General features: G+C 31.7%; 1 protein-coding gene across 19 annotated transcripts in view; it reads left to right on the top strand.

The window, feature by feature from the left end:
* Positions 1–18,145, top strand: part of LOC111714644 (testis-expressed protein 2) — a 31,295-nt gene extending 13,150 nt beyond the window's left edge. For 3 of the 19 annotated variants that reach the window (XM_023490470.1, XM_023490396.1, XM_023490616.1), the window contains 20 exons: positions 1,484–1,588; positions 1,931–2,033; positions 2,515–2,631; positions 3,038–3,149; positions 3,829–3,878; positions 5,838–5,979; positions 6,821–6,901; positions 7,097–7,417; positions 9,581–9,685; positions 10,020–10,102; positions 11,071–11,125; positions 11,476–11,551; positions 11,896–11,964; positions 12,795–12,997; positions 13,445–13,567; positions 14,815–14,926; positions 14,986–15,041; positions 15,485–15,558; positions 16,402–16,462; positions 16,711–16,900. In XM_023490470.1, coding sequence (XP_023346238.1) covers positions 1,484–1,588; positions 1,931–2,033; positions 2,515–2,631; positions 3,038–3,149; positions 3,829–3,878; positions 5,838–5,979; positions 6,821–6,901; positions 7,097–7,417; positions 9,581–9,685; positions 10,020–10,102; positions 11,071–11,125; positions 11,476–11,551; positions 11,896–11,964; positions 12,795–12,997; positions 13,445–13,567; positions 14,815–14,926; positions 14,986–15,041; positions 15,485–15,558; positions 16,402–16,462; positions 16,711–16,819 — 2,157 coding nt within the window. In that variant the 3' untranslated portion in view covers positions 16,820–16,900. The other 16 variants (XR_002768162.1, XR_002768116.1, XR_002768094.1 and 13 more) reach the window with 16 other exon arrangements.
* Positions 18,146–18,614: the final 469 nt, after the last annotated feature.

Raw genomic sequence — 18,614 nt, 5'->3', positions numbered from 1 at the left:
ATACATACAATTTTAATTAATAGGAACAAGATATGTCTGTTTAAAATATATTAGTTTTATTATTATATTCATCCGTAAACCTAATTTTATACATTAAATTTTAATTAATAGGAACAAGATATGTCTGTTTAAAATATATTAGTTTTATTATTATATTCATCCGTAAACCTAATTTTATACATTAAATTTTAATTAATAGGAACAAGATATGTCTGTTTAAAATATATTAGTTTTATTATTATATTCATCCGTAAACCTAATTTTATACATTAAATTTTAATTAATAGGAACAAGATATGTCTGTTTAAAATATATTAGTTTTATTATTATATTCATCCGTAAACCTAATTTTATACATTAAATTTTAATTAATAGGAACAAGATATGTCTGTTTAAAATATATTAGTTTTATTATTATATTCATCCGTAAACCTAATTTTATACATTAAATTTTAATTAATAGGAACAAGATATGTCTGTTTAAAATATATTAGTTTTATTATTATATTCATCCGTAAACCTAATTTTATACATTAAATTTTAATTAATAGGAACAAGATATGTCTGTTTAAAATATATTAGTTTTATTATTATATTCATCCGTAAACCTAATTTTATACATTAAATTTTAATTAATAGGAACAAGATATGTCTGTTTAAAATATATTAGTTTTATTATTATATTCATCCGTAAACCTAATTTTATACATTAAATTTTAATTAATAGGAACAAGATATGTCTGTTTAAAATATATTAGTTTTATTATTATATTCATCCGTAAACCTAATTTTATACATTAAATTTTAATTAATAGGAACAAGATATGTCTGTTTAAAATATATTAGTTTTATTATTATATTCATCCGTAAACCTAATTTTATACATTAAATTTTAATTAATAGGAACAAGATATGTCTGTTTAAAATATATTAGTTTTATTATTATATTCATCCGTAAACCTAATTTTATACATTAAATTTTAATTAATAGGAACAAGATATGTCTGTTTAAAATATATTAGTTTTATTATTATATTCATCCNAATAAGACAAGTATACAGGATTTTTTAAAAAAAATTGTACGGATTGTACGGATTGTTTTTCGAAAATTGTACGGATTGTACGGATTTCTTCTGAAAATGTACGGATTTTTGTACGGATGGGTTCAAAAAAGTTTTGGCCACCCTGAAGTTTATAATGAACTTGGTTTTAAATATATTGTGTGCAGGGAATTAATTATTTCTCAAATACGCGTCAACAGCTCAAATATTGATTCAGTATTCAGATTCAGATTCAGTAAGCTGACATTTAATACTCGTCAAGTGTTAAGTCTCCATTTCTCAGAATTTTTTACCCTCCAACTCTTTTTATGTTTGAAGCCTGAAATTCTAGCGAAGTTTTGAACCTTCATGTTGTTTTAATCCCCATTTCGGCTTGTATGTTACCTTAGATTTTCTTGACTTTTAACGCTTCCAATCCTTAGTTAAGTTCGAGTCCAGCATCTTCCTTGCACCACAACCTTCAAGATAGTTTGATTCTATTTGAAGATCCTTTCTCTGGTGCTGATTTAGTAACCGTAGACCAGTCGGTAAGTTTGTTATAAATACTTTATCTATATATTATGAAGTTTCCTTTTTGGGGTGTTAACATTTGCGTAGATTTTAATTTAAGAAATCACAAAACAATTAGAGAATGTAGGGGAACTATATGTTATAATATTTATTAATAAATACAACTTCCTGACCCCATTTATGAAACCGGGCTTCTGCTGCTGGGGTCAAATTACGATTAAGTTGTCTCAATTATTCAATTGCATGATTTCATATTATGGAAAATTGAAGTAATTTTCAAGTGTGGCAGTATAGAAAAAGTTTAATTACTCTCACCTAGTTGAACTACTTCTCTTTTTTCAATAAGTCCATGTTCTCAGGAGGCTAAACACGAGGAGGTTGCTGAACCTGTGGACGAGGACGGAGTAGATGCTCTGGAAGCAGATGAAATGGTTCAACTAGACGACCCAGCAGTTAAACAGGGTAGGGTGCTGTTTCAAAATTATTTCAATTTTTTGTCTCCATGGTTGGGAGAGTCTAGACTAAGGAAAGATTGCGATATAAAATCAAACTTAAGTTTACTAAACTGTGGGTAAGGGTCGGTAGGTTATACCATAATAAAATCATACTTTTTACAAATAATGTAGTAAACATTATGAAAATTAAATTAAAATTAAATGGAAATTAAATAAAAATTAAATGAAAATTAAATGAAATTAGATGAAAATTAAATGAAAATAATATGAAAATAATATGAAAATCAAAGAAAAATTAAAGAATGAATAAGGTAGGGAGGAAAATTAAGAAGAAAATATCACTTGCAGACAAAGATTCTGTACTCATATGCCACCAGTAGCAGTTCAAAACAGTATTGTACAGGACAGGACAGGACAGGACAGGACAGGACAGGACAGGACAGGACAGGACAGGACAGGACAGGACAGTAGAAAAATATAAACTTTAGATAATGAATCTGTTCTCTCTCCTCCACCAGTATCAGTTCCAAGCATACATACTGTTCCATTGACAGATTTTGTCAGTCCTGTTGTTATCTGTATCCTCACTATTGTCAATTTTACAGGTTAGTTTACTTTACATTTATATCTTTGCAGTACAGCTGAATTTTAACTTGTAGTTAAAAGTACTTGCACTGTTTACGGAACTTCCAATATTTAAAATTGTGTCCTGTTAAAGTTTGTTAAATCGTTTTAACATGCTCGTTTTTGGTTAGTTTTTTGTAAACAAATTTGGTCAGGGTCTTAATATTACAACATGTTATAACTTGGCATTACAGCTAAATTTGAACATTATAATTTAAATTAGACGTTGGAAAATCTTGTCTTTTTAAGTAAAAAATAATTTGCTGAACTGATTTTTCTCTTCTTCCCCATTTTTCTTTAATTTTTTACATTTTATTTTGTAAAATCACGTGATTTTATACGATTTTTGTATTCAAATGTGGGACGTCCCTTAATTCCTTTATTTAGGTTTGTTCCCATCTTGGCTATCCGGGTTCGTGACTGGGCTCATGGTTTGTGGAATATCCTTGGTTTGGATTCTTCTCAAACTCTATCCTTCAGTATCCTACTCCCCTTCCAGGTATAAAACTCGAGGGACAAAGTGTGATATAAATAGGCTAGATCCTTCCCTCCTATAAAGAGAAACCCAAAATACTAGTGTAATAAATTGCTTTTCTAATCGGCTTGGAAATGCTTATGAAAAAGATAACTTTGCAGAATTGGCCTATTTCTAACACTCCATGTTTGTAATGAACCAAATCGCTGTTTGGAACTTATTTCCCCTGCATAATAATCATAATAATAATCGCTGTCAAACCTTCAATCTAGGTTGTAGGCTTGAGCTCCCTTCCGTTTAAGTTCCAATAAATCAACACAGATAAGAGCTGAGTGTAAATTCAGAGGGTGGGAGACAAGCCTATGGCGTTCTGCCATTGGCCCTTCTTGTACACTCTCAGATAAATAATTTTCCTGTCATTAACACCAGTATGTTGAGTTGTTCGAGATGTTTTTTTTGGGATTGAAAGATTACAGCGATCGTTTAATTGATTTCATTCATTACCTTTTGGTTTGTTCCATCTCCGGTTCAGCGATTTTTAACTCATTAAATTAGTCTGTTCTGTATACATAGCATTTCAAAACAAAGCCTTAACTGCTTGTTACAGATTACAAATTACAATATTCTGGAATATATTCTTTGAAGGCATTCCATATTATACTTAATAAAAAATAAATGATTAGTTATTATTAAATATTTTCAGAAGAAATACTGTATCTACACATATAACTGTACATGAGCCACCTCTACCAGGTACTAAACGCACGGAAATTCTCAAATTGCAATCAGTAAAGGGAGTGACCGCGACAGATGGTACTAAAATTAATGGCGATTAGTGGGCCAGCCTATACCCCTTTAATTTTTTTCGAACACTCCCTTTTTTAAGCACCTATCACGAGCTGTAAAATATATAAATTTTGATTTGATTGATATGTGGATAGTAGGAGTAGGACGTCCTTAAAACTCTGATTTATTCATTCATTCATTAGATGAAAGATTCAATTAGGATTGCGAGCATAGAAATTGGTTAAAATAAGGTTTCACATATTTATATCGGAAACAGCGTAAACTTCCAAAATAGTGATTCCGCAAATACCAGTGTTAAGGATCCATTTCATTCAAATATGAATCTGGATCCTGGATCAGTTCCATAAAAACACTGCTCATGGAACGTTTTAATGAATCGTTATCAATGAATAAATTTCATTTAGTTTAAAAGTCCATAAGACACTTACTTTCCAGTTTTAAAATTTCTGAAATTCTTTGTTGCAACTAATAAAATTAACTGAAAGATTCAGTAACTACATACTTGATATTTATCAATATACTAGTAATTTACAAATAGAAACAGATAAACAGAAGAATGGGTTGTTTAACTAACGAAGAAAAAAAGTTCGAAATTCAGAACGATATCTAGGATATTTTGCTCATTCTGGGGGAAAAAAATATTTATGTTTGAGAGCAATCATATCCGCCTCCTGAGAACTTGTTAACAAGTTGATAAAAGTAAGTTGATAATTAGCTATACTTTGAACCAGAGCTGTAATTGGGTGGTTTATAATCCTGGGTACTTTCCAACCAGTAAATTGTTTTTAATTTTTTAATTGTTTTTTTTTACACTAAATTCGGGCTCAAGAGTTAATTGGATACATGACATTATATTGGGCCAGAGCCGAAAGGTGAGGGGGGGGGGGAAAGACGGCGGAAATTATTTAAATTACTTTTTAATTTCTTATAAAATCTTCTTTTTGTGATTTTTGATATGCTGTCGAGTCCCTTTTTAGATTTCAATTTAATTATTTTTTATTCTATTCTATTCTATTCCCCGATTCAATTTGTTAAATGAACAGAATAGAAATTCCACAAATAAAATAATTTACTTCCAAATATTAAATTTGAAAGTTCTCTAAAGTGCTTTGATACCACTTAAACAGTTGGCTTAATATTTCTAAATTTAATGATGAAGAGTAAGTTACAAAGAGAAATATAAAGACGGATAATAGGATCAGAAAAATGTGATAAAATATTGGATAATTCGTCGCTTGCTCTCTCTGAGAAATATAAAGACGGATAATAGGATCAGAAAAATGTGATAAAATATTGGATAATTCGTCGCTTGCTCTCTCTGAGAAATATAAAGACGGATAATAGGATCAGAAAAATGTGATAAAATCTTGGATAATTCGTCGCTTGCTCTCTCTGAGAACAAAAAATATTTATTTTTGCGATTGAAAACATAAATCATAATATAGTCATCAATCTATTACAATGGGGGAGGGTGGAGTTACAAAACATGAATAGTTGACCGACAGATCTGAAGTTGCAGGGATGGGGGTGATGGTTGCGAAGAAATCAAAAGATTTTAAATGATAATTTCTATAGCAAAAGAAAAGAAAAGACTGCAAAGTAAAACAAGTACAGTTATAACAAATTAAACGTCAAGGTTATGAAATAACAATAATCAAAAAAAAACTACGAAAGTCAAAGAATGATGAGACGAAATCAATCTGAAAAAGAATAAAACACATCACAATCATACATAACGTTAAAACTATTTATTATAATTCATATTATTAATGAAGTATGTCTCCCTGACTTTCCTGTAAGTTTGGGAGTTTACTTTAAAGAATTCAAGGATAATAGCTTTTATGTTTGATAAGGAGTGATCTGGAAGGTTAATTTGTTGCAATAAAGTATTAAATTCTGTTCTAGTTGAAGCCTGGATGAACCTTCTCCCTCAGAAGTTCCACCCCTATGACGTGGACAAGTACGAGGTGAAGAACACCATCTCTGTCAAGGTGACGGTGGAACATCAGATGCTCAAGATAGAATATCCAGATAAGAATATACCTAAGTGAGTATTCATTTACCGCCTTGGGGGTTTTCGTTTATAGCCTTGGGAGTATTCATTTACCGCCTTGGGGGTTTTCATTTACCGCCTTGGGAGTATTCATTTACCGCCTTAGGAGTATTCATTTACCGTTTAGGGAGTTTTCGTTTACAGCCTTGGGAGTATTCATTTACCGCTTTGGGAGTTTTCGTTACCAGCCTTGGGAGTATTCATTTACCGCCTTGGGGGTTTTCATTTACCGCCTTGGGGGTTTTCATTTACCGCCTTAGGAGTATTCATTTACCGCCTTGGGAGCATTCATTTACCGCCTTGGGGGTTTTCATTTACCGCCTTGGGGGTTTTCATTTACCGCCTTGGGGGTTTTCATTTACCGCCTTGGGAGTATTCATTTACCACCTTGGGGGTTTTCATTTACCGCCTTGGGGGTTTTCATTTACCGCCTTGGGAGTGTTCATTTACCGCATTGGGAGTATTCATTTACCGCTTTGGGAGTATTCATTTACTGTTTAGATGTTTTTCTTTTCTACGTTGGGATTGTTCTTTAAAGTTTTTCTTTACAGCCTTGAGATGATTCATTTACCGCCTTTGGAGTATTCATATACCACCATTTGCTGTATTTAAAGTATTCATTTGCTGTATTTTTAAGTATTCATTTGCTGTATTTAAAGTATTCATTTGCTGTATTATTAAGTATTCATTTGCTGTATTTAAAGTATTAATTTACCGCTTTTTGAGAATTCTTTTGTCGGAAAATTTGTAGATAATTTGTAGATAATTTGTAGATAATTTGTAGATACCTTGTTTTTAACCTAATTGCTAAATTATTTTTCACCTTTTTTTCTAGGAGATTGAATACTGATGAAGTCATCCCAGCAGATTTGAAATTCCATTTCCATACAGATCATGTTGATCTTACAACAGCAAGGAACACAAGTTTACAATTTTACAATTTGTTTATTTAATCATGAAGAAGAACTCACCTTGAAGTACTCCAAAAAGTTACATACCTTCATTTTATTTGAATTTTGGCCTTTTCTCTAGTTTAGTTCTGATTCAAATTAATTATTCTGTTTAACATTTTTTTTAAACATTTGGTTAAAAATATAAAACTGTGTCCCAGGATTGGTTTGCTACCAGATGGAATAGCTGGCAAGCGTATGTTTAGTAAAAAGTATCCAATTGAGATTCGACCAAACTGTGTGTCCGCACCGGATACCCTCGACTCCGACCGGGAGCTGGATGTTTCCAAACCAAACCAAGCCCATGCGCACCTCAACCTGCACGCACAGAAGGCCGATTCCGAGTTTCATAGCTTAGATTCACCAGTTTCAACCAAAGACGATACAGAGAAGGATATAGACGAGCTGGATGACGAATCACCAACTGCAGAGATTGCTGAAAGTGATGAGAAGGTTTTCTATCTGTTTGCAAGAGCTGACAGGTTAGTTTTCTATTTGTTCACTAGAGCTGATATAGGTTCATTTACTATCTGTTTGCTATAGCTGACGGGTTTTTTACTATTTGTTTACAAGAGCTGATAGGTTTATTTTCTATCTGTTTGCTAAAGCTGACAGGTTTGTTTGTCATCTGTTTACAATAGCTGACAGGTTTATTTTCCATCTGTTTGCAATTGAGCTGACAGGTTTGTTTTTTATCTGTTTGCTAGAGCTGACAGGTTTGTTTTCTATCTGTTTGCTAGAGCTGACAGGTTTGTTTTCCTTCTGTCTAAGAGCTGACAGGTTTATTTATCTGTCTGCAAGAGCTGACAGGTTTGTTTTCCATCTTTTTACAAGAGGTGACAGGTTTATTTCTATCTGACAAGAGCTGACCAGGTTTATTAAAGCTACTTTGGTAATTTCTGCACTATTTAGTATTTATCAGTTCAGGGGCGTAAATAAGGAGGTTTTATTGGGAATAATAACCCTTTACACGCCTAGAATTTTTCAGATAAAAATTTTCTTCTTCTAGAATCTTGGATTTATTGTCAAAAAATTGGAAAAAATATCGATGAAATGCTGTCAAGAAAGGAAAAAATATTAAAAAAATTATTTTTGGCACTTCGAGCATCATTACTGTCAATACTATTTTCTTTTTTTCTACCTTATAAAAAAATATATTGGAGGGGGATGTTAAAAAAATATTCTCATGTCTCTAAATTTATCTTGCCCCCACTAACAAGAATAATTTCAACCCGTACACTGCGCGCTCCTGTCTTTAAATTTACGCCATTTAAAAAAATCATTATTTACGCCCGTTACTCGTTTTGTTGATTCTTGAAGTTTTTGGAATATTTAAGTTTAAAGAATGATGCAACTCAGTCTTAGAAACTCAATTTGTATTGTTCACGAAAAATGATGGGTCCACCTTTTCTTATTGATTTGAACAGCAATAAAAAAATACTTTTTTTACAAAAAACCACCATTCTTTTCATTGCATTTAAGAGATTGGTAACTTCGAGGAAGATATTTCAATTAATAGCTTAAAGGGACTTTCATTGTGATTTATCATTTCAGCTCACACTTTATTTAAAGAGGACTTATTACAACTGTATATCCTTTAACCTTTATGTGAGCAACTAAGGAGAATATATCGTCGTTGTCCAAATTAATAAGTGATTAATTCTGTAAGTTTTGTTCGTTGTCAGTAAGTACATTTTACAGAAAAATCCCTAGTAGAAATTATAGATTTTAAAATTGATAAACGGGGATGTTTTCATCATTATACGAGTATATAATCTATATAATAAAACAAGACATTTGTATATGTTGCCTATAGTCGGCCAAACGGCTGAACTGATTGGGCTGACTTTTTTTGTGGACACTCGGGGGTGGCCAGGGTTACATTTTATAATTTTTTGTGTAAAATCTATTTAATAAAGCTCTTCGCTCAAATATGTATATGTGAGCTATAGCTGGTCAAACAGCTGGACCGAATGGGCTGACGGTTTTTGAGGGAACCCATGGTTAGCCTGAGGGTAATATAGGCTAAAAAAATCGAAATTTTTTCCCCAAGGGCAATACCGGCCATTTTAGCTAGTACTTTATATTCTCGATAAGAGCTGGTTACTTTAAAAAATTGAAAAATTAGTTCAATTGAAAATAATTTGTCCAAAAAGGCTTTAGTCCTTATGAACGTTAGTCCAATCAATCATTAGTCCGGAATGACACATTTTTAAAACTGCCCTTTAAAGCACAATATTCTTACTATTCGTTGGTCGATTTTGAATTGTAGGCTCAGCCAAAACAAAATTAGAGATTATCCGTTATTTTTCATTTAAACGGTTAAAACCATTTAAATATGATTAAATAAGCGAACATTGAATTCCATCTTGTCCTTCTCTGACATTATAAATCCTAGTTAAGCGAGTCTAGAAGTTTAACATGCAATATTAAAAAAATAATCCTTATCAAAAAATTTATCATCATTGAAAAACGGAAGGAAAAAACACATTTCAGCTAGTTCATCATTCTAAAAGTGTTGAAAATGAAGATAGAATTAATTTTAGAACGTCAGTTCTTACAGGCATTAAAGTAGAATGTAGATGATAGATATATAACCTTTATTCGTATAGATTTGTTATTTATCCTTATTTTCTTTTGTTTAGAGAGAAAGAGGACATATATAAAGCTTTAATGAACGCTCATTATTTCCTGGCCGATACATTTCTAGACGTTACAAGAAAACCAACAGATTCAAACAGAAAATTCAGGTTTACATATTTTAAAACAGTGTAGTAGATACCTTAATAGATATGCACATTCTGACACAAAAATCTTTGAATGAAATGATAACATCTTTATAGTTCAGTCAGGTTTTATAATAAATAAAGTTGGCAATGTCAAACCAAGGCCTGGACCAGTGACACTTCATAGTCGTCCCGGTCTTTGATGCATAATTTTCCTAACTGTGTTGATTTTTGTAGCCGTTGATTGTTTATTTTTGACTCCTGTACTGCAGGCGTGAGACTGTTGATTGTTTATTTGTTACTAATGTACTGCAGGCGTGAGACTGCTGATTGTTTATTTTTTACTCCTGTACTGCAGGCGTGAGACTGTACGGGAACGGAAATCCAACTTTGTTGAGTTTATGTCTAAAATACTGGAACAGCCAACACCATCAATACAGGGTACGTTTCATTTTTTCAAGCTTTTATAAACCTTGTCATTAAAAAAGAAATTGGTGGAATAAATTTCAAATAAACACTAAAAAATTACTTCTATAATCAAAATGCCTTATTTTTCAAGTGTTAAAGTTTCTAATATTCTCAGAAAGTAAGACTTTCCCTGATCATTAAAGTCTTTTTAAACGCGTATTTCATTCAGGCTGCTCTTTAAACATTTTTATGCTTGATTCATAAAAGCCTAATAGATGAACAAGCAGCTATGTTTTAAACCCTTATTCTTATCCAGCAAGTATACTCCCGTTCTTAGAAATTGTAATTGAAAATCCAGAGATGACTTTAACGATGTACACGGATTGGAAGATCATTAACTTTCCAGAAGAAATTCTGCACCAATACATTTTTCGAAGTGTATTATTTTTACAAAAATTTTTCCTTTATCGTAATGATGAATTCAAGATTACATCTAAAATGAATAAAGCAGGAATGTTTGTCGGACGATCATAAACAATTCATTTAAATTTAATTTAAATTTAATTAACTAATCTTGTTTTAAAGGATCTGAAACATGAACTAATCTTGTTTTATAGGATCTGAAACATTAACTAATCTTGTTTTAAAGGATCTGAAACATTAACTAATCTTGTTTTATAGGATCTAAAACATGAACTAATCTTGTTTTAAAGGATCTGAATCATTAACTAATCTTGTTTTAAAGGATCTGAAACATGAACTAATCTTGTTTTATAGGATCTGAAACATTAACTAATCTTTTTTTAAAGAATCTGAAACATGAACTAATCTTGTTTTATAGGATCTGAAACATGAATTAATCTTGTTTTATAGGATCTAAAACATTAACTAATCTTGCTTTAAAGGATCTGAAACATTAACTAATCTTGTTTTATAGGATCTGAAACATTAACTAATCTTGTTTTAAAGGATCTGAAACATTAACTAATCTTGTTTTAAAGGATCTGAAACATCTACGGACTGGTGTATTCACTTCTTCAATGTTTATTTGCACAGGTAATAATTTACCTCTCCTACAATTTAAGATCGACATGATTTAATTTTTATGTTTTTAACAGCTTACACTTTACAAAATATATCCAAAATCTGGAATCACACTTAAAGCCTAATTTCTATAAAAATGGTTTTATCATATTATTATTCATAATGTCGAATCAGCTCCGGATTTCAACATGAGTCAGACTTTCTTTTCACTTTTTTTAGATTTTTACCTCCTGAAATTTTTAGATTTTTACCCCCTGATATTTTAAGATTTTTACCCCCAGATATTTTTAGATTCTTACCCCCTGATAATTTTAGATTTTTACCCCCTGATATTTTTAGATTTTTACCCCTGATATTTTTAGGATTTTTTACGATATTCATAAAAGTCTGGAAGTAAAGAATCTCCTTCGAACACGGATTCATAACAAACTTCTCAAGGAATATTTAATTCTCAATTTATAATTGTTAAAAAAAAATTGAAAACTTGTTAATTTTCGAAGATTTATTAGTTAGAAATCCTATAACCACAGGGAAGGTTCATGGATGGTTGATGAAGATATTGAAAATCCACAATTTTTGTTATGAAATTCACGACCTATTTTTGTTTTTGTCATTCAAGACTCAGGTTTTAATGTATACAAAGAGAAAATGTTCTGAATTGAAATAGACGATATGTGCGAAGCGGCCTGAAAGCCTAGTGTTGAATAAGATTCATAAATTTAGAATTGCCCGTGATTTGGAAAACTAAAACTGTAATATATTTTGAATTAAACTTTCGGCAGATCAAGATCACACAGTGGTTTAAGCAGATTAGTGTCACAGAGATAGATATGGGAAGCAACCTACCTAAGGTTAATATAGTTAGTGTTGGCTATTTTCACAAAGGCATTTTCCCAAGTGACAATTTCCCCAACTGCAACTTCTAAAAGGTTAGGTTAGGCTGTTGGCTGCAATAAGGGCTGAGCGCTGCAGACATTGCCGCTTGGGAAGTTGCCACTTAAGAAAATACCCTAGGAAAGTTGCCGCTAGGGTCATTGCACATTTGGGAATTTTGTCACGTGGGAAAATACCCTTTGGAAGTTTCTGCTTTGAAAAATGTTTTTGTGAAAATACCTAACATCGTTTAGTACAGATTAGGAAAGTTCTAAAGGATTAAAAAAACATCACTCTATATTCCAATCTGTAAAATGGAGTTTAAAGCAATCTCAACTCTTTGTGAATTAAATTGTAATGAAATTGTTATGTGTTTTAATAAAACTTGTTTTTTGGATTGAAAAGATTTTAAAAAAATGCATTTGGAGTTCCCTGAATTTTTAAAAAATGAATAAAAAGATTAACCGCCCGTACCTTCTCTGAATGTTGCTTTTGAGGAACTGTAGATCAAATTCAATTTATTGAGTGGCACAACGGTACCCCAAAACCTTTTGTCTGATAAAGGTTTTATTATATTCAATTGTAGTTTTACGAGATTTCCGTTTTTTGTTTCGGTGAGAAACTCCCAGAATCCAATTGTTTTAAGACAATACAATATCTTCCTCATTGTTACTCAGATTAAAAAGATTTAAACGGTTCCGTTGAGAATCTGACAAGCAAATCTTGAAACGGATGGTTAGTTGAAATTACGTTTATATTTCCTTTAAGTTCTGGATAAAATTGAATAAAAAATGATAATTTTATTTAGATTCAATGGGTATCTCGACCTACTCAAAATGAGCGAGGACTGTGGGTTCAGCTCGGAGTAGAGTACGGCGGTATTGCCTCAGCTACTATAGAGACCTGCGGGTTCAATCTAGTTGAAGAACATGCCGAGGCTGGTGGAGTTCATCTCAAAGCTCTTCTTGAAGAGCACCCAGAGGCAATTCCAGTCCGGCCTCCTAGTCCAGGGTAAGATATTTATTTTAAATTTCACGAATTAAAGGGACTGTTAGCGTAATTTCTAGGGACCCTCCATGTAAAGATGGCAATGCCGAATTTACAACGGTAACCTTGAAAGCTTTGCCTGGTCAAGTAAGACTTAGAAGTTTATAACTTTAAAAAAGAATTATATTCAATTGTGGGTTCTCTTCTAAAGAAACTTGCGCCTTTGTACAGCAGAAAAGGGGTATAGAAATTATCAGAATTTAACACTTAACACATAGAAAAACGACAATATCTTCCACCTAGTTGATCAGATAAAGGTTTCAAGGGTACCGTTGTGAATCGAAAATTGCCATCTATGTATGAAGGCGCGCTGGAAATTACGCTTACAGTCCTTTTGATTAAATTATTTCTATGCTTAATGCTTGAAGCTGTCTGTCGTTAAGCGATGATATTCATCCCTAATTTTTTTAGTCGAAAGTCTAGTCGTATAGAGGCTGCTACCAACAGCGAGGAGGAGGACAGCGCGGAGTCCGACTCCGAGGAGAGCGGTGAAACTCCTCAAAGCTTTGTCGAGTCCCCAGCTCATAGGACTAGGCGAGTTTTAATAATATTGGACAAATACTTTGGTCGACGTTTATATCAATACAAGAAGGACAGCTATTATATTTAAGTTTTAATTTCTAACAATTAAATATTAAAAATATCTGGTAACTGACAGCTTCTCTTTGTTTCCAGATCTATGTGTATCCAAGCTGTTTGAAAGCTTGGTATTAATAAAAAATTATATAGAACGTTGTCTTCATTGTATTTATATATACGTCGACGACTTCAGTATTAGAGTTTTATGACGATTTATTTCAGGAGCTTGTGGTTTGGTTATAGTATCAGTTGCTAATTGCTAGGTTGTTTGATCGGTGGTTTTGTCGTTTGGTTGGGTAGATGGTGAGACGATTCTGATTGGTTTTTGATCGACTAGATGATAAATAAAAGGATTGGATGATAAATTAATGGATTGGATGATAAATTAATGGATTGGTTGATAAATTAATAGATTTGATGATAAATAAATGGATTGGAGGATAAATAAATGGATTGGGGATTGGTTGATAAACTAATGAGTTGGATGATAAATTAATGGATTGGGTGATAAATTAATGGATTGGATGATAAATTAGTGGATTGGATGATAATAAAATGGATTAATGATAATTAAAATGGATTGGGTGATAAATTACTGGATTGGATGATAAAATAATGGATTGGTTTATAATAAAATAGATTAGATGATAATAAAATGGATTATATGATAAAGGGGATGGTGGAGTTGGCACATTTGATGTAGGGGGGGGGGGGCTGCCTTCATTTTTGGTTCAAATCTTCCAATTTTTTGGCTGCACGCCTAATTAGTGATCGAAATTCCNGCACCCAAAAAATTGGAAGATTTGAACCAAAAATGAAGGCAGGGCCCCCCCCCCTACATCAAATGTGCCAACTCCACCATCCCCTTTATGGATTGGATGATAAATTAATGGATTGGATGATAAATTAATGGATTGGATAATTAGTAAGTGGATTGGTTGATTAATAAAATGGATTAATGATTAGTTAGTGGATTGGCTAATTAATAAAATGGATTAATGATTAATAAAATGGATTGTATGATTAGTTAGTGGATTGGCTAATTTATAAAATGAATTGATGATTAAAAAATGGGTTGAATGATTAGTTAGTGGATTGGTTGGTTGATAAAATGGATTGATGATTAATAAAATGGATCGTGTGATAAGTAAGTGGATTGGTTGGATGATAACATGGATTAATTTATTGATTGCACTATCTAGATGGTGGGAGATGGTTGGAAACAGTGAGATTGTAAAGACGGGAATAAATCGACTGTCCAACTCGGAATGGTGGAAAGCAAAAACAAGCAAGAAAATGACCCTTCAGCTTGAGGTTCGACACAATTTAATTGTTTTGTTTTTGAATAATATTTTTTTACTCGTAATTTTTAGGTTGTGAGTTTGAAGGGTGTTATAGTATTAAATATTCCTCCCCCTCCTTCTGACAGGTGAGAGAGAAAAAACTTGTATTAATAATTAATATTTTTTATTTAATAATTTAATATTTTTGTGGTTTTCTTAATATTTAGGATCTCCGTAAAGACATTCTATTCTATCAAATATTTGTGGCACATCAAAATCAATTAAGATTAAAAATACTTCTCGATCAATCAAAATTTCTTATTACCTGTTAAAAAAGATTCTTTTTCGTTTTTAACGAACATGTTTTTGTTAAAAATCGATAATCTTCTTTTTGTATATTCTGCAGAAAATATTTAGAATCTGGTAAGGATTCAAGATCAAACCAGAAAATGTAAATTACGTTTGAGAAACAGAAAATTTTAAAAAATTAGAATCTGTGGCATGGATTCAAGATCAAACCAGAAAATTTAAATTATGTTTAGAATCTGGTATGGATTCAAGAACAACCCTGATAATTTAACATATTTAGAATCTGGTATGGATTCAAAAATAAACCAGAACTGGATCTTCGCATATTGCCCTACTACGGAGATGTAAAACTAGGTAATCTATGTATATATATAGTACTGTTTGTTTATTTGTTTGTTTGTTTGTTTGTTTGTTTGTTTGTTTGTGTGCGCACTGATAGAGCCACAATTAAAAGTTAAAATAGAAGATGGGTGCGAAACACCCAAAAAGCCTGGTATGAAATATTGTTTAAAGTTGTAAGATATAAGATATAAAGATATAAAGATATACAGATATAAGGATATAAAGATATACAGATATAAGGATGTGAGGATATAAGGATTTATGGATATAATTATATAAGGATATAAAGATATAAAGATATAAAGATATAAAGATATATGAAATAAATGATTATTCTTCTTATATAGAGTTTTAAGAAATCTGAAAATTATTTTACTGTGATAAACAGAAAATAATGGAATAGTCAAAAGTAAGACTATATTTAATTGTATTTAATCATAGATTACTTAAAATAACAGATAGGACACTAAATGTCGTCTTTTCAAGAATTGGATGAAAATAGTTCACAATAACCCGGAAGCAGAAGCCCAGATGCGCGAAACTCCTCTGGGCTTCGGCCTCAGGGTTATTGTGAACAGGTTTCATCCAAATCTTGAAAGGACGACATCTAGTGTGTTATCTATTATTTTAATTAATCTATGTATGTAATGCTGTTATAAAGCAAATAGTTTTTCTAGACACTTATTATATCACTAATCTAGTGAAATGGGACTGTTTATTCTGCTCAATTGCTTTGTTTCATGCTCATTGGACTTTTAAAAGTTATAATTTGATTCTGGTTTTCTGGTTATCTCTTAAGAGAAAATTCATTTATCTATAAACAAATCCGAGAAAACTTCAAGCTAGTATCCTTAGGCGAGGATGGTAGCTTGTTCTCTACAGCTGTTAACAAAGGAATTCATGTCTTGGTCAACAGGTCAACTTTTTTATTTTAATTATTTGTATCCTGGGTCCTCATTGAAAACTAGATCGGGCTAAAAAAAATCACGCTATAAAGAATTATTTTTGTTTTAATTTTAATTTTTGAAATGACATCATTATTTTATTATTTAATAGTTCATAATTTGTCTATTTTTCAATACTTCAAAAATTTCATATAATATTTAATATAAGATTATTTTAAATATTCTAACAACTGTAAAAATAAATACTGTTTTGTTTCAGATTAAAGGACGAGATTCATAAGTTTATCCTTCTACCAAATATGGACGATCTTCCAGTTAAAATCATGTCCGCCTTCCCCACCTCCAATCTCCAGCCTAATCTTTCTTGATTCAAGTACAGTACAGTACAGTACAGTACAGTACAGTACAGTACAGTACAGTACAGTACAGTACAGTACAGTACAGTACAGTACAGTCAGTACAGTACAGTACAGTACACAGTGCAGTACAGTACAGTACAGTACAGTACAGTACAGCACTAAAATTATAAGCGTATCAGTTCTATCTCTAAATTAAGTTCATTGTACATACAAAGTTGTGAACTCTGATTTTCAATGTATATTTACTGTGAGAAAGGTGAATCAATGCATCTTTTTATATCTAAAATACAAAAAAGGTTTTTAAATTTTTTTTGTTATTTTATTGTTCAATATTATCAATTTTTTCTATATTAATTAAAAAGTATTCATTTCTGCTTTTTCCAACGATTTAATCATATGCTTTAGGCGCAAATTTTAAGCATTTAATCAAAAATTTTGACATTATTTATTTTCATAGATTTTTATTGGAAGCTTTAACTTCGTATAAATCTTTTTAAATTATAGTTTTATTCGCACGGTATTAGTTTCTGCACCTAGTCATCATTATTATACAGTTGTTGGTATGTAACAAGACAAACATAGATAAACAATTTGCAATTCTTTTTTGGACTGGCTCTTTTAATGTTTGGGAGTTATCCATTTAAAGCGGAAAGCATACATGATTTTTGAGATATCTAAAATTTAGTTTCAATGTCTCAAAACGTAACGCTTCCGTTGATATTTAAAGTTCATATTTTTAATTACTTTAATAATTATTTACAACTACTTTACAGGGAAGTTAAGGGAATTTTACTTTACCAAGGGTTCCCAAGACCAATTTTGTCTACAAAACATCCAGAGCGTAGCGAGGAATGTTTTGTAGAAAAAATTGGTCGAGGCCGTGGTTAAGTAAAATTTCTAATTTCCCGAAAACTTCCTCAGAGCGGTCGGTTATTTTACATAACTGTCCCTAGGGACGGTGAGTACCCTAACCTTCCTCTGTAGGGGGAATCATAGGTCGGTAATGTTAGTCAAATGGCGGTAAAAGATTAAATCAGTGTTAACACGAATTTTAAAGTCTCCTAATTCTTATGTTTACAGGGACACCCTGTATGTTATCAAGTTTCTAAATGTATGTGACGGACTAAAAAAGCCCAAAAATTAACTGATTTCTTGTCAGACCTTTTATCTTCTCTTGATAAACCTTTTGTGAAATGAAATAGAGCATTTTACCCAAATTTAAGGGTGATTATACTAAACTTGTATCTCTGTCAAGATTTGGTATTTGTACTTATGTAAGTTGACGTTGTGATAAACCCTTTTGTGATTTGTTGATTAATAAACTTTATACTTAAACTTGCTTAATCAAGAACTGTGAGCTGTCTATCTGAGTAATGGAGACAGGAAGACAGGTTTACCCACAAAGAATGAGACTACAACAATAAATATTATACAGTTTCAAAATAACATCAGGACTGTTAAAATAAAATTCTTGGTTAAGGGACTGAATTTTTAAAATGAAAATAGCTCGTTTTCCTAAGTGTTTTAAGTCGTTGACAAATGGTAAAGGTAGTTCATTCAATAAATAAAGTTCTGTTTATCAATTCCCATACCCCCACTATTATAGCTAGTTAAGCACAAAGTACTAGCTGCATCCATCATTGTACTGCTGTTGCACCACCAGTAGCACTATTCTTCTCTACACTCTGGGTTCCATTTTTATCAAAATCTGATACACTTGTGGTTCCATTTCTATCAGAATACCGCTTCCTATAATGGATAAATTCACGGACACGTACTCGCAAGGGCCACACAGTGGGATCCA

This window comes from Eurytemora carolleeae, unplaced genomic scaffold (assembly GCF_000591075.1).
Source record: "Eurytemora carolleeae unplaced genomic scaffold, Eaff_2.0 scaffold19, whole genome shotgun sequence".
Lineage (NCBI taxonomy): Eukaryota > Metazoa > Arthropoda > Copepoda > Calanoida > Temoridae > Eurytemora > Eurytemora carolleeae.
The sequence above is the reverse complement of the archived record's forward strand: the minus strand, read 5'-3'. Positions and strand labels throughout refer to the sequence as shown.